The sequence below is a fragment of the Eulemur rufifrons genome, chromosome 8 (assembly GCF_041146395.1).
Source record: "Eulemur rufifrons isolate Redbay chromosome 8, OSU_ERuf_1, whole genome shotgun sequence".
NCBI classification, from domain to species: domain Eukaryota; kingdom Metazoa; phylum Chordata; class Mammalia; order Primates; family Lemuridae; genus Eulemur; species Eulemur rufifrons.
In genome coordinates, this window is record NC_090990.1 from 37,978,579 (window position 1) to 38,000,723 (window position 22,145).

Here is a 22,145-nt window from a genome sequence, read left to right on the forward strand (position 1 = left end):
TTGTGTCTGCTCCTCTTCTGATCAGCCCATGGTAACGGTTTCCTTCCTAGGACAGGGGTGGTAAAGGCATCCTGCTGTTCGTAATTCCTGGGTACCTCAGCATTCCTTGTAAATTTCCTTAACCCACCCTCACTTCTATTGCTAATGTAGTCACTTCATTAAGGAAAAGTTCAGATATCTCATCTGGTCGTGCTTTTTCCTGCCAGTGCTCACTGCTGTAATACTTTACTCCTCTCCATCTCTGTCCAAATCCTGCACTCTCAGATACTTCTGTGAAATCTTTCTCCTTTGACTCTCTTGGTGTTTTTCTAATAACATTTTGCCTTGCTGCAATCAGTTATTTGTAGACGGATGTTTATTTCCTCTATTAGATTGAAATTCTTTCAGGGCTGTATCTGCTTCATCTTGACATCCCCAAAACATCCAGCATAGTGCCATAGTCATAAGAGATGCTCAGTAAATAAATAATTATTGTTTAACACTGAATTCTAAGGCCTAGGGTAATATATGTAAAAATGTGCTCATAAGATTTGTCTTTAAAGAGTTTCTTGAGGGATGAGATGATTATCATTGCCTGATGTTTGTGCTACCATTTATTTCAATGTCTTTTTCTCTTATTTATCATTTTTTTCTTAAAAACCTTTAGCTGTAGAAAAATTCAGCAACCAACTAATGTAATAACTCCTTTATTATAACTAAATGACTTATTTATGATGTTTTTATGATATTCTGATTTATAATCTACAAAAACTTCTAATTCTTTGATTACTTAGTGTTTAAATGCTAACAGGTAGGCACATTGCAGAATTCCTTAATTTATCTACAAAATTTTTATTGAGCACTTACTACAAACCTGCTACAAACACTTGCTAGCTTGGGGGATATAGTAGAGAGCAAAACAAAGTCCTATCCTCATGGGCTTGTATTTTAGTCTTTATTCTATTATATTATCTTGATAGATTTCTAACAACAATTAAACTAAATCAGAGGAGTTTTGTATACACTTTTTTAAAAATTTCAGAGAAAAGTGAACCTATGTTTTCTTCAAATTGTTTGACATTCACTGGCAGCTAAAATCAGATATACAAAGACAGCTGTGGCATATATAATTTATAAGGGATAAATGCCAAGCCAATTGTAGCATCTGTTCTCTTCCATTCAAGGTTGTTGTTTTTGTCTTATTTGGTTTGGTTTGTGTGAAATATAAGTATTTTGGTACTGATTGCCTGTTAGTCTGACTAGTTTATCATTTAGTTGCCCTTGAGTGTTAATTTGTTATATTTTGCTATACAGAGAAATCCAGTCTTGTTAGGTGAATATATCAGGTTTTGTTTTTGAAAACTTTTCATAATCAAATTTTCAGCAAGTATCATGCTATGAGAATTCTGCAGTTATTTCAAAACTTGAAGTTACTACTAAAATACTTGGTTTAAGGATTCATGTATTTAATATGAATTTCTCCTAGTTATATGTAAAACCAATTTCCAGGACACTTATCTAAAATTTCATTTTTGGTGGATTCTTAAAAATAGACTTTCCAGGCCAGACCCAGTGGCTCATGCCTGAATTCTAGCACTTTGGGAGGCTGAGGGGGGAGGATCACTTAAGGTCAGCAGTTCAAGTCCAGCCTGAGCAAGAGCGAGACCCCCATCTCTACAACAAATAGAAAAATCAGCTGGGTACAGTGGTGTGTGCCTGTAGTCTCAGGTACTTAAGAGGCTGAGGCAGGGGGATTGCTTGAGCCCAGGAGTTTGAGGTTGCAGTGAGCTATGATGACATCACTGCACTCTAGTGGGGCGACAGAGTAAGACTCTGTCTTAAAAAACAAACGAACGAACAAAAACCCCAAACAACATGAATGTATAAAGTAAAAACTAAGGAAGTCTCTGTCTCAAATGCCACCTTTCCTCAGTCCTGCCCCCAAGGGAGTAACTGTTTCACATGTTTTGTTTCATGCACTTTATTTTGGGGACGCGCGCGTGCGTGTGTGTGTGTAAATAACCTTTTAAAAATGAAACTTGTAGTGTGTAAATAAAATAACTTTTAAAAAATGCAACTTCAGTATTATTCATGTCTCTATCTAGCGTAAGGTAAGCATGCAGTTAATATTAATTGATTTGAATTCTGGTGTCTTTTATTTCTGTAGTTTGCTTTCTGCATTCAGAGCCTGTACACTCATGTTTCATTTTAGATGTTCTGTTTTTTTTTTTTTTTTTTTTTAAGGAGTAATTTGCTGCATTCTGAATCCTCTGATGCAATCTTATATATGCCTTTTGTGACATCTATATCTTAAAGATGCTAGCTACATCCTTTATAGAGTGACCATATAGTTTGTTGTCTAAATTGGGACACTTGAGAGTGAAGGAGGCTGCTAATAATTTTGCAAAGATGACAGGCATAAACAGACTATCCCAGGTAAACAAAGATACATGGTCATCCTATTTATAGACTTCAGGTTTTTATTTGTTTTGGTTAGTTTTGTTAAGTAACTTTGTATATGGCTTGTTGAATAAATTGGGAGTATATTTTGGAAAGAGAAACTATCAGTGATTTAAGTAGAGGAAAATGGTACAAATCCCAAACCTTTAGTGGTGTTCGAGTAACCAAATCACTTTATGGAATCAGTGTTTTGTTCTGTAAGTCAAAGTATTAGATGAAGACATCATGAAGAGTAAGGAGTTGTGCTAAGAGTTATGATCGGAATTCATGAATTTTAGCACTTGTGTCTGTATCTGATTCCTGTTTGGCAAAGCTGCTCATTTCTGTCACAACAATATGTGAGCAATTCAGGTTTATTTTGTGCTGGCTTTTTTTTTTTTTTTTAAACAGAAACTTGACACTATGCTTAAATATTTTCTTTGTAAATTTAAAGATAAAGGCAAGTCTGGTTTTTCAAATAACTAATGTATGTTCAAAAATTGATTCTTTTATGGAAGAAATGGCTTTCTTTATATTGTTTTACTCTTTGTTATAAAGGCAGTATTATAATTAGGTACAGTTTACCTCTTGTGGTTAGGCATAATACCCAATACTTTTCTGAATATCTCACATTGGATTTTTTTCTGATCTATTTTCCATGCTGTTTTAGCACTTGTTTTTTGTCTTTTGCTCCTACTTTTATTACCATTCCTTATTATCTTCCTCAGAGTTCATAAACTGTTTTTCTTTTTTAAAGGGATGTTAAATACACTTTAACTTATTTCCTTTACTTGCTTATACATCTCTATGAAAATTGCATGTGGTTTATAGAGTTATCTAGTTATTCATTCTTTTTGTTTTTATCCATCAAATACTCATTGACTGCCTTCCATATGTTAGGCACTATATAGGGCCTGGGGATATGGTGAGGAATCCTGGTTATCTGAGTCTCCAAATTATCAAGGGGAAGTAGAGTACCTACCGCTTTGTTACTTTACAGATACTGTTTCATTTCATCTATCCAGTAACCTTGAGCAGTTTATTATTATACCCATATTGATGAGAAAATGGAGGTGGAGGATGTAACTCGACTAGATCACACAGATAATTTGTTAGGATTTTACAGATTCAGGATTTAAAAACTAGGTCAGTTCTTAAAGCTTGCGCTCATTTTCACCACATCAACCTCCCTCAGGCAATTTTTAGATTACATTTTAGTGACCTTATGTCGTGAACTCTTTTCAAATGTCATTGTGATTTAATAGAAAAGTGTAACGTATTGAAGTCAGAGGGGACTAGGTTGGAATCCCAGCTTTAAAAAAATTTCAGCTGGATTATTTGGGTAAGCACTTATAAAATGGGTTTAATATCTGTCTACCTTGCTATGTTGTGATGATGAAATGAGAAAGCTTGCAGTGTGTCTAGCGGAGTACCTAATACTCTGAAAAAATTTAATTTTTATTATGCATCCATGGTGAATCTATGGTATTAGAACTCTGCCCATTTAGGACTATGGAAAAAGACCTTACCTTTATAGGGCATTCGTGGGGTACCTAGCAGTTGGTAACATAGCTATTACTACCATGTTGATAATAGAGAACCTAATTTGAAGCCTTAGATTATCAGGACATTGATTTAAATGGAAAATGCCTTCCCAAAGGTACAGTGGAGGAAAAAGTTTAATACTAGGCTCAATTTTATGCATGTTTTTGAATGGATAATCTTCACTCCAAATGTATTGATAGTTGAGTATTGTTTAGGATTTTAAAAAGGTGGAAATGGTTAACAATGGGATTCTGTATTTCTAAATCCCATTCTTCCTTTAGTAGAAGTAGATAAACTACAGGGACAGTAGGGATTATAGATGTCTCCAAATTTTCAATAGTCCAAGGAAATCAGATTAGTATGCCTCACACAAAATCATGGTTTTATTAATATTTCTGGTTTCTTTAGTATACTTTTTTTCATCATTAAAACAACTTTTAAGTCATTTGGTAGGGAGACAAAATGTGATTTCCCTAAAAACTGAATTTGCTAACCTAAATTTCTAAGGAACAGAAAAGCCATTAAGTTTGGCATAATGTTGTGTTTGTTTGTTTGTTTTTTTTAATTTGCCAGTTGCTGCTTATGTACCTGCTTTTCCTCTGTGTAGTTACAGATTTTTCTCTTATTATTCCTTTACTTGATTATTGGTGTCAGACTCACAGCATGGTAACTTTCTATTCTCTCTTTTCCTTACCTTTATGGAAGATCAGTACCACACTTGCTTTTTTCCAGTCTTCTGGTATCTCTCCAGTTCTTGAATTTTCAAAAATAATTGTAAGTGATTCAATTGTAAGTATGCCCTATACTTCTTTCATTGGATGAAAGCTTATCTGTGATGCATGTCATCTCCAATTGCTAGTTGTGAACATAAACTTTCCAGTACTCTCATATTTTAATCAAAATGACATTCTTGCAAAGTTTTCATTACTTTAATTACAGGGTGTCTGTTTTGCTAATTTTTAAAAATTGTCTACTTTTGTCCAGATTCATACCATTTATTTTTAGTTAGGAAGCTTGTTTTCTTTTGTTTTTCCTTTGTTAAATTTTTAAGCTGTTATTCTCTTTTACAGTTCTATTACTGGTAACTTAGTCTGTTTTCTTGTTATTTTGAATTTTTCTATGAGACTTACATGAAATAATTTATTTCTATTTTTCTCTTTTTGTAACATTTTTATTACATACTATTAATATTTTTGTCCTGTATAAGAGAAAGTACTGCATATAGGGCACTTAGCCCTTTAAGTTTTCACTGTGAAATATAATTTGATATGAAAATAATTATTCATTTGTGAATTTCGTTTTCAATGTTATTACACAGCTTTCTTGTTCTACCTTATTCTTGATTCCTAAGTCACCCATAAATTTCTTAATTTCCTGATTCTGATCTTAAACGACTTTTAACCACCTTTATCTCTGCTATTCATTACTCTTCCTCTGTTAGCAGGAATTACTTTAAAAGCTCTTACTCTGCCTCAAAAATTGCCCCCTGTACTGTTATACTAAGGAAATATCTCTCCAAAGCAGCTATAATTCATATGTACTTCACACAGATCTAAGGGTTTCCCTTGCCGCTGCTCTTCTTTTTTTATTGGGGTGAAACATTTGGCTATGTGTATAGTGTTCAATGTCCCACCTAAAACCATTAATAAGGATTGATTTAATTTTGTTGATATTTGCTAGCTTTTAAGTGCCTTCTGAGAAAAATTGTGCTATTCAACATAAGTATTGGAAAGATACTAGGAAGTACTGATAGACTATTTTGAGGCAGTTTGATGTTCTTCTACCAGTCTAGGTATTATTCCAGAAATTTTTTAAAAATTGGCCCTCATGTGTATATTTTTCTTTCTCTCTCTTTATATATTAAACTGGATACATAGATCCTGGATAATATAGAATGATGTGTTACTCTTTATGTATCTACATTAGCTTTTTTTTTAATTAACAAAGTAGTTTTGAAAACTAGAGACTATTTTGTTTTTAGCATATTTACCACGTAAGTGGTTTTTCTTTACATAGATTTCTAAATTTAGAAATACGTTAGATTGAGGTTTAATTTCTATTGAGATTCTTCTAATTTAATTTCTTGTTACATCAAAGACCATTTTTTCTTTATTTCTCTAAAATTGTGTTAAATTTAAACTTGAAGTGAATTCATACAGAAATCATCAAATTATAGAACTACGGTGCACCACCAGTATAGTAAATTTGGTAGCAGCAACCTCTTTGGTCCTGATTGCCAACAGTGCAACATAGTCACTTTAGTGACTACTGAAGGACAAGTACAAAAGAGAAGGAAAGACAGACATGAAGAAAAGGAGTGAGGGAGCAGAGAAAAGGAAGGAGGAAAGAGAACAAAAAAAGTAAGAGAAATCTCAGAAGAGGTCCTGGGGAAGACTGAGAGGGTGGCATCAGTGGTTGCCAGACACTACAGCCAGTGCCACACGCATTCGTTCAACACCAAGCTGGCCCTGGAGGGTATAATGATGAATTAATGGCGCAGTTCTGTCCTCATGGCAGAGGGCAGATACATATTCAGAGAAGTCACCCAGTTAAATATTTAATTATGATAAAATATGATAAATATTAGGGCAAGTACAGAGTACTAGAATGTATGTCTGCTTAACTCCCAACCTACTTGTTTTCAAAAGCTACCGTAAGAAGTATGAAGTCACACTCTGTCTTAAAGGGTCTGCCCTGTTCTCAGTTCTTTTCAGAGGAAGACAGACCACCCTCAACATGGTAAAGGACTATGTTCTTAGTCTTGTGTAAAAACAAAACTCCATTAAGAAGGATTAATATGATTAAGTGTAGTGCCTCAGTGTTCTAAATGTTGAATGGAAAGAGGAACAGTTAATACTTTTAAGATAATTTTTATGAAATAGTCCACATTAGGAGATGATGGGTTTCTCATCTCATGAAATATCTAGCAAAGACTAGATGACTTTCAAAGATGTTATAAAAGTAACTTCTGTGAGTGGGAGTTTGGACTAGGTGACTTTGGTACTGTAAGCCACAATATTTAGTCAGACTTGTACTTCCAGTACATTATTCCTACTAGATCTGGGAAAACATTTTAATCACTACTAACTGCTTGTCTGTATTACTTATAAATCTGTACATGTTATTTTATGGATTGAAGATAGGCCAACTGTATATGTAGATTTTCTTTTTAAGTATACCAAAAATTTATAGGCTACTGTGTAATGGCAGTTAGGCCACTTCTGGGATTTTAAGCTGATAACTGTCATTATAAACCTCCCATTATACATTAACTAAAGAAAAATGGATGGGTGAGTAGATCTTTGACTTGGAGTTTACCCTAAGGGTAAAAAAAAGTTGTGGAAGACTACTGAGAAAAGAGCCACGGCGAGATTCTTATGGTTCTACCAAAATTAAAGGGTTGTTTTTGAAGAATTAATTCAGGTGTTTAGGTGAGGAGACAGCAGTACTTTAAATCTGATTTTTATTCACTGGAAGATTTTTAATCTAATGGTGATTTGTTCAAAGGGACATGTTAATAAGATTTTTACAATGGTAGTTCTAAATGGATTCAGAAGAGGGGAAATTCTTAAAGATCATAGGTCCTCTTAGATGCTTCACTTTGTATTCATTTATGAATATGCCTCTGACCTTTTTAAATATTTAGCAAAAACAATGCATTTGGCTGATTTTAACTGCGTCTGGTAGTTAAATTATTGATAATTACGTTACATTGCTCTGTGAAACAAAACAAAACTAAGCCAGTCTAATTTTTTTATAGTACAGTAACATGGAAAGAAATTGCTTCCTTCTTTCATAGTGTAGTAGTACTATAGTAGCTATGAAATGTGATGTATTTATCCTTCCCTTTCTACAACTTTTATTCTCATACACTACATATTAAATGTCTCTAATAGGAAGTTCTTGGGTTATCTTTAAAAATGTGTTCAAGAGATGTTTAACCACAATTTAAGTACACTAAAATGTACTTAAACTACATTTATAAATATAAATGTTTAACCACATTTTATAAATATATCTGGATTTTGTGTACATTGTTTATTATAATTTTTCTTTCTTAAACTTTGTTTTTATACATGACATCTCTCATTGGGAAGGGTTTTTAAAATAAATCAAGCATTTTCTTGACATGTATGTAAAACAAAAATGGATTTATTGCATCTGAATTTGAAAAATAAAATAAATTACAAGTTGTTTTTCCCGTGGTCTTAATAGGACTAAGATTTTTAAGGTTTTGGTTCAGAATTTGAATTTTAGTTTGAGCACAGCAACAGTAGTACGGTAATAGTACTGTTTTAGTACAATTGTAATAGCGGTAGAAATTGATAGCATTATTAATTGTTGTCTTTAGTAAAGGTAGTAAGTAGCTGCCGCACCACTAATAGTAGGAGGATGCTTGTATTTGGCAGGTAAGAAAACAGAAGTTTAGAGAGCCCCAGTATCTTGTTAGTGGCTGGACTGAAATAAGAAACCAGGTTTTCCAACTCATTGTTGTTTCTACAATACCATACCTTCTCAATTTGGTGTTTTGAGACAATGGCTGAAAAAGTGCTTTAATTATGCTAAAGTGTTATATATGCAAAGATGAGGTGTTGCTGTAATATAAAATGAAGTTTGGCCTCAATTTACTAAAATGGAATCTGAAAATGTTCAGCATGCTTTGGCCAAAGGCAAGAAAGATCTGACGAATGAAGGTCAAGTGTGAGATGGGTATGTTGAAACAGTACATTTCACCCGTTTAGGACAGAGTTTTGTGATTGGGTTGGGATTCTGACAATAATGGTTGCTGACCCTTATTCTCCTGCTTAACTAACTGTATGACGACTCGACACATAAATGTGGCATGCTGCTGGTAGTCTTGTTGTCTCCAGTTGAGGATTGGTGTGTTTTGGGGTCAGAGATGATTAAGAACTCAAAAGTTTTTTTTAGGTAAAATTAAAACATAGGAATTCCATGTTCTTAGAGCTTAAAATTTTAAGTGTACAAAAAATAGGACGTGCAAATACTGGACTTAACTGAGAAATAAGTGGGCTCTTTAAATAAATAAACATTTACACCAAGTCCAGAGTGTAGTATTCATGCCAAAAGTGAAAGTTAAGTAGGAAACTTGATTAGGAGAGAAGTGTTGTCACTTTACTTAGAGAGGGAATCTTCTTTAGAAGAGGTGAGAATTTGGAGGTGTTTTTTTCCTTTAATAAGGGAGGAGAGAGGAAGACTTCATAGTTGATGGGGTAGGTTAAGGAATGGGAGAACTAAACAGAATATGAGGTGAAGATTAAGGGATTGTTTGTACGGTGGTGATTGGCAGCCAATTATGGGGTTTTGGGGAGAAAAAAAGTGATTCTAAACAGGAGAATAAATCCTAATTTGAGCAGTAGCATGTGTGATAAGAATGGATAGTGCTTGAAGTTGATGAGGGAGATTGATATATCACTATTCTTATAGAATTCAGGTAATGTAAATAGATCTATTTGTGTAAAAGTACCACTTCTATTTAAAAAATTAAAATGTCTTCATGTATGAAGGATGAAGTATTGTGTACTATTAAATGTTGCTTGGGTTCTGCTAAACTTAATTGCAAATTTTCTTTTTCTCTAGGGTTTGGATTCAGGATTTGTTCCTAGTGTTCAAGACTTTGATAAGAAACTTACAGAGGCTGATGCTTACCTACAAATCTTGATAGAGCAATTAAAGGTATGGCATTAGTTTATATATTAAGTTGCTATAACATAGTAAATGTTACTTAACTTGATTTTTTAGTAAAAACAGTTACTTGATGTTAATTTATGGTCCTCATGTACTTCTTCAGCAATTTTTAAAGCTGACTTATTCAAAGATTTATCTCTAATTATATTGGTAAATAGCATATTTATATAATGTACTCTTTCAGTTATTAAGGAAAAGGTAAATATCTAGACATAATTAGAAGAAAATAAGGCAAGATTAAGTTCATATTCCATTTAAGATTTCCATGAAACTGGTAAGTTTTATTGGCTCGATTTCTAATGCCTTGTTTTTTAATTTCTTGGTGTGTGGGGGGAGTAGAGGGGAAGTGATTTCTCTACCTCCTTTATCATTACTCCTTCAATTCCTACTTTAAAATTAATTAAATGCAGAGGTCCTGGGGAAAGGACTATAGATAATCTTGGAAGACAAAGCAGAAAAAAATCTTGGAATTTGAATTGATATTTTAATTTCTTAAGAGTTACCTATTTTGCTTATAATTCTTCCAGAGTGATTGATCCTGATTGTTTAAAATCACTCATATAATAGAATTTGACTTGATACGATGCCTTGAAAAAAAAAAATACATACTGTCTTGAAAACTGTATACATATAAATCATCCTTGGAGGAAATGTGTTTAAGAACAAAAGTTTGCTTTTGTGTGTTTAGTGAATGCACACAATGTAGGAAAGTGTCTTGATGCTATAACCATCTTTTTTTTTTTTTTTTTTAAACTGGTAGCTTTTTGATGACAAGCTTCAAAACTGCAAAGATGATGAACAGAGAAAGGTAACTCCTATAACCATGATTTTGACTTTAAAATTTTTAAATCCAAGAACCTTTTGTATTTAAGTGTTTTGACTATTGTAATAGTTATTAGTGACCTGTTGATCAATATGGACCTAAGGAGGACTTTCCTGGTGAATTTCTTTGGTGACTTCATAATTAAACAAAAGGATAATGTACAAAATTTCAATACCCTTTTTGTAAATACCGCATTCCTAGGAGCAAATTCTTTCCTCTTCACGTTATCATATGTTGAAGATAGAAAGTTATTTTAATATATTACATGTGGTCACTTCAGATATTAGTAAACCAACAGGCAAGTATTTTTAGACAGGCAGTCACATAGGAGGAAACAAAACAAATGCTGCATTAATAATAGTTCCACTGTTTTTTTCCCTTTGGATTTCTGACATCTACTTTGTAGTTTGCATATTGTCTTTTTTCTAATTGACATTTTCCCTTCCTTGACTAGATTTTCTGATATAGCATTCTTTGTTGTTTTTTTTGTGGGTGGGTTTTTTTTTTTTTTTTTTTTTTGCTTTTCTGTATACTATACTGTAGCCTTGCATTTGGCTTTTTTAAACTTAGTAATAGTAGTGATTCATGTTCTAACTCATCTTCCATTTTTAGTTTTGGAATTTAGTCCCATGTCATTTTTAAACAACTTAGGAAAATAAGCATTTTTAAATCACAGTGAAATCTGTAGAAAAGGTAAAACTTGTTTTCAGGTAAGGAATAAGAATGTTTTGTATTATTATTAAAATTCTTGGGCCGGCGCGGTGGCTCATGTCTGTAATCCTAGCACTTTGGGAGGCCGAGGCGGGGGGATCGCTCGAGGTCAGGAGTTCAAGACCAGCCTGAGCAAGAGCGAGACCCTGTCTCTACTAAAAATAGAAAGAAATTATCTGGCCATCTAAAAATATATATAGAAAAAATTAGCCGAGCATGGTGGTGCATGCCTGTAGTACCAGCTACTCGGGAGGCTGAGGCAGTAGGATTGCTTGAGCCCAGGAGTTTGAGGTTGCTGTGAGCTAGGCTGACGCCACGGCACTCTAGCCCGGGCAACAGAGCGAGACTCTGTCTCAAAAAAAAAAAAAAAAAACAATCTTGGATTGAATCACATGAATTTTGTTTAAGAGGGTTTGATCCATAAAATGTCTGGAATTTTCATTTAAATATTTGTATTAGATAAAGACCAAAATACAACAAAACATGCTTCCTTCCCAATTTGCTTGTACTCACTTAGAATGAGTACATTTTGGTAAAATTATTTAAATAACTAACCAGTGAAAAACAACAATGATGCTTCTTTACACTTCTGATTATTTCTGTTAAAACTTATATTTTTCACAGAAAATCGAAACTCTCAAAGAGACAACAAATGTAAGTTATGTGTTTGATAAACTCTGAATTTGCATTAGAAAGTGTTTTAAAATGTTATTTCTATTTTAAGCTACTACTATTGATAAAAACAATTGATTTTAGTTTTATGAATTTTTATAGGGGTGTTTAAGAATTATGTTATTTTCCAAAGGAGTTTAACGTTACAGAATAATCCCTCTAATTGAAATTGACTTCATGTACCACTTTATCTGTTTCTGGTCTTGTCTGAGATCCTTGGATAAAACGTGCCATCCATGCACAATATGTATATTCTTTCTTATTAAAATATATTGAAATTCAAGTTTTCTGATGTACTGGCCTTCTGACATTCTATAATGGGCTACTAATGAGATTTGTATCTTGATTAAAGTATTTTAAAGCCAGGCAAAATAGTATTTCAGGTGTACCAATATTTTAACAGGATCCTTTACTCTCCATACTTCTATCAAAGTCTTAAGTAGATATCTTAGGGTTGCTGCTGTTGATTTAAGAATTTGAAAGTTAATCAGACTCATATCTTTTTCTGTTTGAAGTGTCGAAAACCATTTAGAGCTGTGCATGGTGGTGTGCACCGGTAGTTCCAGCTACTCGGGAGGCTGGGGCAGGAGGATTGCTTGAGCCCAGACTGTAGTGTACTGCTGTGGTTGTGCTTGTGAATAGCCACTGCACTCCAGCCTTGGCAACATAGCAAGACCTTGTCTCCTTAAAGAAAAAAAAAAAAAAAAAAGAAAGAAAAAGAAAAATCATTTAGATATTATTCAGTATAAATTAACAATCTTTGGCTTTATTTAACATTCATAGAGTTTCTAATGAATAACTTCATTTGACACTATCAACATATCAGAACTTGCTGGGTTTCCAGAGAGGGTATTTCTTGTGGAATATAGACTTAAATCCTGTACATTTGAACTGATTTATTGTATTTTAAGCTTTAACTATGATCATATGACCATTTTATTGGAGGCAATCCTAAAATCAATGTTTTGTCTTTATAGAGCATGGTAGAATCAATTAAACACTGCATTGTATTGCTGCAGATTGCTAAAGTAAGTAAATTTTACTTTTGATTACATTAATGTAATGGAATTTATGAATTATAATGGCATTTTTCTTTAATAGCCAAAAAACTCAGTTCTGAAACATATGAACTCTCTACAGTATTGTGGGCTTCCTGGTACTGTTGAACAGCTATTGTGTTTGGACGTTATCTTACCTACTGTTTTTAGTAACGTAATTTCTGGTGGTGGCTGGGAAGGAGGGAAGCATGTTTGAATGACTCACCCTTTCCTTCCATTTTATCCACTATTGCTGCTTGGAACAGGGACATATTATACAAAACCTTTTACAGAAAAGTTTTTCTTAGAAAATAAGGGAATTATGTTTTGGCACTTAATTTTTCTTATCCACAATGAAGACTATAGTAGAGATATAATATTTTAAAAAATTATAGATTTTTCTGATACTGAGCTACATTAATGAACTTTACTGCTTTTTATTCACAAAATAAAATATATTTTTAATTATTGTGGGTTAAAAATTTCATGTATATTGTCTGCTTTTCTGAAAAATTTTGGCATATTCAACCTAAATATATATTTTATTGTCTGAAATCTTCAGAAATAAGAATTTTATTGTTTGAGAATAAGGATTTTTTGAAAACTTTTCATTATTTCTACCTGTCTGTGCCCCTGTATTTACAGCAAATGTCTAGAAGTGGGGGGTAGACAGCTCAGTGCCATGTTGAGAAATGATGTTTGTGTGAGTTTGTAACTACTAGTCTGTTTTACTTACTAAATTGTATATATTTGTTTGCCGAATCATAGAGACTTTTTACCTAGCATTGTTAATGACAGTAGTGTAGGACAATCCGTTTGTATTTGAATAATAAGGATATTCAGTTTATAAATTAAAGGGGGCAATGTCATTTTCATTTGAGGCCAGATTCAATATTAAAGTGTCAGAACCTAGGGCTTGTGTTCCTTTTCTAGATATTATTGATATCTAGATTTCCTATGTATGTGTCTGAATTTTTCATCAACTTTTATGGATCAAAATATATTCTAGGCTAGGCACGGTGGCTCATGCCTGTAATCCTAGCACTCTGGGAGACCAAGGCAGGAGAATCGCTTAAGCTCAGGAGTTGAAGACCAGCCTGAGCAAGAGCGATACCCCGTCTCTACTAAAAATAGAAAAATTAGCTGGGCATCGTGGTGCACACCTGTAGTCCCAGCTATTCAGGAGGCTGAGGCAGAGGATTGCTTGAGCCCAGGAGTTTGAGGTTGCTATGAGCTAGGCTGATGCCATGGCACTCTACTCAGGGCAAGAGAATGAGACTCTGTCTCAAAAAAAAAAAAAAAAAAAGAGTATATTCTAAAGCTAAGAAGAAGGGAGGATAAGGGGATAGGATTGGAGGAATGAAAAGGGGTTTTTCTTGGCTACGAAATCACATGGGTTAGTAGAGGGTACCTATAGCTACCCAAAAGCCTATATACAGATAACCAGTATACTACACCATGCCTGGTGTGTGTGTGAGTAGGTATTTTAGGGTATTCCTACCGCCGTCTATAGAAGATTGAGGAAGCAGAAGAGCTGATACGGTGGTTGGGCCAGTTTGAGTGATCTATGGAAACCATTCAGAACTTTAGATCGTTGCACAGTAGAGCAGCCTAGCCTATTTCAGTAACTCGTCAAGAACATTTTTGGTGTTCTCTCTCTTTGAATATATTACATTTCAAATTACTAAAGCACTCTTCTAGAGCTTTCTATAAGTTAGTCTGGTCCTGCTATCTATTTTAGCCCAGCTAGACAGACCTACATTTCAAGGTCCATCACAATGGGTAACTTTGATCAAATAAATGGAGTTTGGCCTTTTATTTATTCCAGAAGGAAGTTTTATTGTTGTTAAGGCTTTTTATGTACAAATACAACCCTCAGTTATATTTGTACCTTATATGAACTCTGTATCTTTAAACTCAATTTAAATGTAAATCAGACCATGTCACTTGCCTGCTGAAATCCCCCTAATGATTTCCCATCTCATTTGGAGTGAAATCTAAACTATTTTCCTTAACTTAACATCATTTGAATCATCACTTACTCTCTCACCTTATCACCTACTCTTGCTTGATCACACCATTCCAGTAACATTGGTCTGTTTTCTTTTTCTCAGACAAGCCGAGCTTTTTTGGTCTGCTTTAGGGATGTTGACTTGCTTTTCCCTCCACCTGAAAGGCATTTCCCACTCATTTCTACCAGGCTCACTCACTCCCTTTATTCAAATGTCTGCCACATGGAATATCTGTGAAAAGACTTTCCTTTCCACCTAAAATACTGTCTACCTTCTACTAGTTTCTTTTTCTTCATGTCTTGGTATCACTAGCCATATTTACATGATATATTTATTTACCTATTTATTGGCTCTGCACTAGACTATAATCTCTGTGAGGCTTTTGTCCATCTTACCAGTTGTATTAGTCTGCTCAGGCTGCCACGACAAAATACCATGCCCTGGGTGGCTTAAACAACAGAGATTTATTTTCTCACAGTTTGGAGGCTAGAAGTCCGAGATCAAGGTTCTGGCTTATTCCGTTTCTGGTGAGGGCGCTTCTCCTGGCCTTTAGACAGCCATGCCAGCACACAGTCTTTCCTTGGTTCCTCTGCACAGAGAGCAAGCACGCACACAGGTGGGAACAGAAGCTCTCTGGTGTCTGTTCTTATGAGGATACTAATCCTCTTGAATCTGGACCCCAACCATATGACCTCATTTAACTTTAATTACTTTCTTAGAGACCCCATCTCCAAATATAGCCACTTTGGGGATTAGGACTTCAACATATGAATGGTTGGGGGGGTGACACAAACATTCAGTCCTTAACACCATTATATCCTCAGTGCCTACAGTTGCCTGCCACATAGTAGGTACCTGGTAAATAACCGAATTACTGAATGATTTACTAACGTATAATTTTTAATGGTTGCATGATTTAGTATTTTCACTATTGGTTTAGTCACTATATGTATGATTTTTTTATTTAGCCATTTTTCTATTGTGCTGCAATGATCATCCCTGTAAATTAATTTTTAGATGAATTTAATCAGTAATATGTGATTATGATATAAGATTTTAAAATAATAATAAGGGGCAGCATTGCATAATTAAGCTTAAAGATCATGAACTCTGGAGCCAGGCTGGGTTTGAATGCCAGCCCCACCACCTGAGCAAGTGTATTTATCCTCTGTATGCTTTGGTTTTTAGTCCATATAAAATAGAAATGATACTAGTTCTTGTTTCTTACTGAATTATGAAACTAAATGAATTATTATTTGTGATGCTCTTCGTACTAGGCATCAACCCTAAATAGTATTTATTAAATTTAAAAAATTTAAGAGGACATACATTTTAAGATGACAATATCACATGTTGGTAAAGTGGGAGAACTTCCATGTAGTATTAATAGAAATATAAATTGTTGTAGCCACTTTGGAGGACTGTTATTCACTGGCAGATTAATAAATATTGGAATCAGCTATTTTGACAGAGATAATGCCATCTGAGACCCCAAAGTGATAAAAGAGGAAAGCTAATTTGATACCTTTTTGGTTTCCGGCTGGTTAGTATTAGCTTCTTAGAGGTAGCATGCTCCTTCCAGTTTTGATTCTTTCATTTTATTTCCTACTCCCAAAAGCTGCTTTCCTGCCTAAATGATTAGTGTATTGGTTCTCAAAGTTTGCTGCACATTAGAATCATTTGTGGATATTTAACAGTTCTCATGTTTACCCCAAGATATTCTGTTGTATTTCTCTTGTAGTATAGGGTGTCACCTGGGCATTGAGATCATTTAAAACTCTCAGGTTATTCTAATGTGCAGCAAAGTTTGGGCACCACTTGTTCAGTGGGATTTTCAAGTGGGCTGTGTTATCTCAGAAGACCTCCTTCTTCCCTTTTATCATTGGTGGAGAAGCTGATGTTCCACTCTTGGGAACTTAGGGAGAGTCGGAGAGGGGGCAGAGTGAAGATAATCTGGGAAGCCCCTGCAGCTGGAGACTTGATCAGTTCTTCATCAGGGTCAGATGATACGACCTCATACCACAACTCATTAGTCTTATTATAATGTCTGTTAAAATGACATGTGCAGCTAGTTGACTGTGATTTACCAATCAGATTATTTTTGCATCGTCAATTTACAAAGAACACTGAAACTGAGAGAAAAGGTATGCTAGATATGCTTTGGTTATGAGGTATAGTTGTACAGACTTGGAAAACTCTGGTTCATTTTCACCAGTTAAATTATGCAGTTAAACAACATTTCAATATAATTAAAAATCAGACACTTTCAGTAGCAATTCTTATAGGCAAAGATAGAGATTATTAGCATTTTCAAAGTAGACACAGATCAGGTTATTTGTGTAATTTATAATGTTTTGCATAAAATAAATACAAATAAATACTGTGGATTAGTTCATTCAAATTTGAGATTTTAATTTTGTCAGTTATTTATTGACTATTCTAAGTCTAGACCAGTGCCGTCCAGTAGAAATATGAGAGCCACAAATGCAATTTAAGATTTTCTAGTAACCACATCTAAAAAGATAAAACAGAAACAACTGAAATTAATTTCAATAATACATTTTATTTAACCTAGTATATCCAAAATATTATCATTTAACATATAATTAATATAAAAACTCACTAATGAGATATTCTGTCTCCCTACCTCCTCCTTTCCCTCTCTCCTTCCCCCTCTTTCTCTCCCTTTCCCTCTTTTTTGCACCAAGTCTTCAAAATCATGGGATTATTTTATATTTTGAACTAGCCACATTTCAAGTGCTCAATAGTCACATGTTACTAGTGGCTACCAAACTGGACAGCACAGGCCTAGATTATCCCTTTAGGACTGAGTTATCTGACCACAGATATTTTTAAAGTAGATTATATATTTCAGTTGTCCTTAGATCCCAGTTTCTCTCCCCAAAACTTTTTTCCGTATAGACTTTTTTCATCAGTATTCATTAATTTCTCAACAGCTTTTTTTAAAAACTAGTTTTATTGATATGTAATTTACATACCATAAAGTTCACTCATTTAAAGCACATACTTCAGTGGTTTTTATTAGTGTATTTACAGTCGTACAACCATCAGCATGATCTAATTTTGGCATATTTTTATCATGCCCTCCCGTAGCCCCCCAAAGAAACTCCATACCTATTAAGCAGGCATTCCCTATACTGATGGTCTCTAAGTTATGCTGGTTTCACTTAGGATTTTTTGACTCTACACTAACTGTAGGCTGTTGAAAGTGTTTAGAGTGTGTTTATAGTAAGCGTCATAAACTGAGGAGTGTCTGTATCTTCCTCACCCCTCCATCCAGCCTTTGACAACCACTAATCTATTTTCTCTCTCTAGATTTGGCTATTCTGGACATTTTATATAAACAGGATCATACAATATGTGGTCTTTTATGACTGCCTTCCTTAACTTAGCATACTCTTTTCAAGATTCATCCTTGTAGAGACCTCTATTTGCCTGTGATTTTGAATGTCACTATGGTTCTGTAGGATATTTGCACAATGAACTTAATTAAATGCCTGAATAGAAAAATAATTGCCATGCTATTAGTGTTGATTGTTGTGTAGTGTTAGAATTATGTTTGGCTAGGAATGTACAAATGGAATTAAAATCTTAGTGAAATCAGAGAAATAGTGTTCTAACATTATTACTTACCTAGTTAGATAAGCTCTTAGTAGGGAAGTGCACAAGGAGTTACATACATGTAAGAATGAAGTTAATATTTTTAACATTTTTCCTTAAGGACCAGAGTAATGCGGAGAAGCACGCAGATGGAATTATAGTAAGTTTAATCTAATCTTTTTTGTCTCCCTTTACTTCTGCAGAGCATTATAACCAGTCATATCAGGAGAAGCCTGAATTTCTACTCACATTTCAACGCAAATTCTTCTTTTCACCTACTCACTGCTTTTTGTTTTTGACTCTTGCAATTTTCCTTGACTCCTAAAGTTGGCCATCTTTCAGCAGTCATTTGGAGGGGAAATAATAGTCTTAAAATTTTTCTAAGTCTTGGTTCATATTGAATCACTTTGCATGTGTTAACTTGAATCATGGTATGAAAAGTCAGCTTTTATGATTAAATAAGGCATAACTCAATGCTATATTTCTTGTCAAATTTTCTTTTATCATATGAATGCACATGGGGAGGGGCAGCACTGAAACATATCTTAATCTAATCAAATATGTTTGTAGATTCCTGTTATTTTCTTATCTTTTACTTTTAGCTTTTGTGTATTGTGTTAACTGTCACCGGTAATGAGATATATGCAGCATTTTTGTTGGAACAAATTACATGACATCTTTGACTTATAGCCATTTTCTTACTCTTTCCTCTCTCTTGTCTTTTTACCCTTCCCTTATTATTCAACATCCCCTCTAAAAAGAAAGAAGAAAATTTTATTTTTAGTATTTCTCAGGTAGAAGTAAAACAGTTTGAAGGTTTGTAGTTTGTGCTACCCTAGTTTTATGGTAGCTGAATGACTTCTGTTCAGACTATTTCTGAAGCAGGAGGCAGCCTCTTTTTTTGTCCTGGGCTTTACAAATGCCAGCTTGTCTGAGATCTGGAAACACATTTTGTAAATCTTCAAAAACATCTCATGATTATACAGAAAGGATGAGCATGTTATCTTTATATTCAGTTTAAAATTTTAAAAAGAAGTTAAATATATATATTGTTTGCATATTTCTTAATAAAGCAGAGATAAAAGAAACATTTTTCAAATGTGAATTAAGTAGGCTGTATTTTTGCCTGTTCAAAGTGTGAGCCACAGTGAAATAATACAATTGTATGATACAAATATAAAGCGATATAATGTCTTCTTCTTAGATGTCTCTGAAGATTGTGAACCCCAAAGGGAAAGGACTGGATGTGTTGTCTAGCATTTCATGGTCCCCAGAGACCTAAGTAGAATCATGTTGTCATTATTTTTATCTCTTTTTCCTCAAAGCCAAATTAGTTACTTTATATTATGCTAAAAAATAGACGGGGTTTTATAAAGCATGCCAAAAACTTTTGATAGTTTGCAATTAAAAACATCTAGAAAGTTTATACTCATAGAAACTTTAAACTTGTCAAAAAAAATATTTGAATCATTTGCTCAGGGACTATAGCATTTTTCCTTATGAGTTTTTATTTTGAAGAAACAAGGAAACTGTTCATAATATAGCCAGACTTCTTGGGTTTGAATAATAAGGCACCTGTTCATGATACAGCCACAGTGCTTGGCTTTAAATAAAACAGTCCTGCCGCTTGCTATTACCTTGTGTAAGTTACAAGTCTTAATTTCTTCATCTATAAAGACAGCTGAAAGATTCTACCTTAGAAGGTTGTTGTAAGGTACAGAATGAGCACACAGTATTCAATAAATGTTAGTTATATATGCTCATATGTATATATAATTTATTGCATATCATATTTTATTACATGAGTTTCATTGATGTCACAGTGGATTAGGCCTGAGGATTATTACTTCTCAAGCTCTGCACATTGATTTTTAAAGCAAGTCGTAGAATGTAATATGACATATTTTAGCCTGAAGTTGATTGACCAAGGACTATAGATAAGTGTAGAAGAGTTACTTTTTCTATTAACAACAACAAAAAGATTAAGTACTTTTAATATCTATGCTGTCAAAAGACAGAATTACAACAAATTATCTGTAGATCTAATTGTCCTTTTGTTCTTGATTCATGAATTGGGGCAGCCTCCATTCTATAAAATAGAATGAGACAATGTCTGGACAATGGCAGAACATTGGGTTTTGTAAGATGGGAACAAGGAAACAGAACAATAGCAGAAAGACTGATTGGTTAATATCAGATTACTTTTCTTGTAAGGGTTAAGGCAGAGAGTACTTCCTTATTACACTGACTCAGGTAGACTGGAATCTCCTATTTTTAGGAAAAACTGGTCTGTTTTGGTATGTGTTTTGTTTCCTTAGAGTTCAGTGCGATTATGTGGCATTTAGCATGAGTGATTCCATTTTGGTTTGGTCTGGTCTGTTGGGGCCTCCTGCGGGCGCTTAGTATTAACATAAAACAATCGTCTTCCATAATTTTTGTTTGACAATACAAAAAAGTCTAAAAGTGTTTTCTTTGATTGACAAGCCTAATCTTAGAACAGTTCATCTGGAAAACAAAAGATTACATCTAAAAGTTAGAATTCTAGTCCTTGTTCCAAAGTTATTTCTTAGTCTCTTCAGTGGGAGGGATAAAGAGGTGATATATTCTCATTCTATGGATCAAAGTGTTAATGGAGAGATTTTGCCTTTGTAAAGTACTTGGAGTCCTTTGGTGAAAAGCACTCTGCAAACAAGGAATTTATTTTAAGACCAGCTCCAGGACTGTTAACACACTTGTTCAGTTATTATGATTTGGTCCAGTATCAGAATATAGAATCCAAGTAATAACCAGAAAGCCCTTAGCAGCCGTATAAATCCAGACTCTTCTTTATTTTACAGACTGAGAAACTGTGGCCCATAGTGGATAAGAAACTTAAGGAACCTAAGAAATTAAAGCTCCAAGTCTCTGTTTCTTTGCTTTTCTCAAGGCTTCAAAACATTCCCCACTTCACTTTTACTAGGTTTTTGATTATCAGTGATTGTTTTCAGGGCATCTTCTCTAACCATCCTTTATTTGTTAGTTAGAATATTTATGGTAGGTAGACTATTGTAATGACAAGAATCAGAATTCTTTTTTTTTTTTTTTTTTTTCCGAGACAGAGTCTCACTCTGTTGCCCAGGCTAGCGTGAGTGCCGTGGCGTCAGCTTAGCTCACAGCAACCTCAAACTCCTGAGCTCAAACGATCCTCCTGCCTCAGCCTCCCGAGTAGCTGGGACTACAGGCATGCGCCACCATGCCCGGCTAATTTTTTCTATATATATATATTTAGCTGTCTATATAATTTCTTTCTATTTTTAGTAGAGATGGGGTCTCGCTCTTGCTCAGGCTGGTCTCGAACTCCTGAGCTCAAACGATCCGCCCACCTCGGCCTCCCAGAGTGCTAGGATTACAGGCGTGAGCCACCGCGCCCGGCCAAGAATCAGAATTCTTGTGTTCAAATCACTTGACTTAAGAGATCTGATTTAGCGATTTTAAATATTTATGTAGATGGGGTTTTTGGTTTAAAAAAATATAACTTAGGCATTAAATGAGAATTCTACAAAAACTTTACCATTATTTCAGTGTCCATTGTTAGGTGCTTATAAGGTTTTACAAATAATT

At 34.2% G+C, this 22,145-nt stretch overlaps 1 protein-coding gene across 11 annotated transcripts in view; it reads left to right on the forward strand.

Annotated features, from left to right (window-relative positions):
* The window catches only part of OSBPL9 (oxysterol binding protein like 9), a 167,123-nt gene that overhangs the window by 118,415 nt on the left and 26,563 nt on the right, over positions 1-22,145 (forward strand). For 4 of the 11 annotated variants that reach the window (XM_069479964.1, XM_069479959.1, XM_069479956.1 and 1 more), the window contains 5 exons: positions 9,562-9,657; positions 10,430-10,477; positions 11,828-11,857; positions 12,853-12,903; positions 18,667-18,705. In XM_069479964.1, the coding sequence (XP_069336065.1) occupies positions 9,562-9,657; positions 10,430-10,477; positions 11,828-11,857; positions 12,853-12,903; positions 18,667-18,705 (264 nt within the window). Of the gene's footprint in view, positions 1-4,668; positions 4,738-9,561; positions 9,658-10,429; positions 10,478-11,827; positions 11,858-12,852; positions 12,904-15,285; positions 15,508-18,666; positions 18,706-22,145 lie in introns of all 11 variants that reach the window. The other 7 variants (XM_069479965.1, XM_069479960.1, XM_069479958.1 and 4 more) reach the window with 5 other exon arrangements.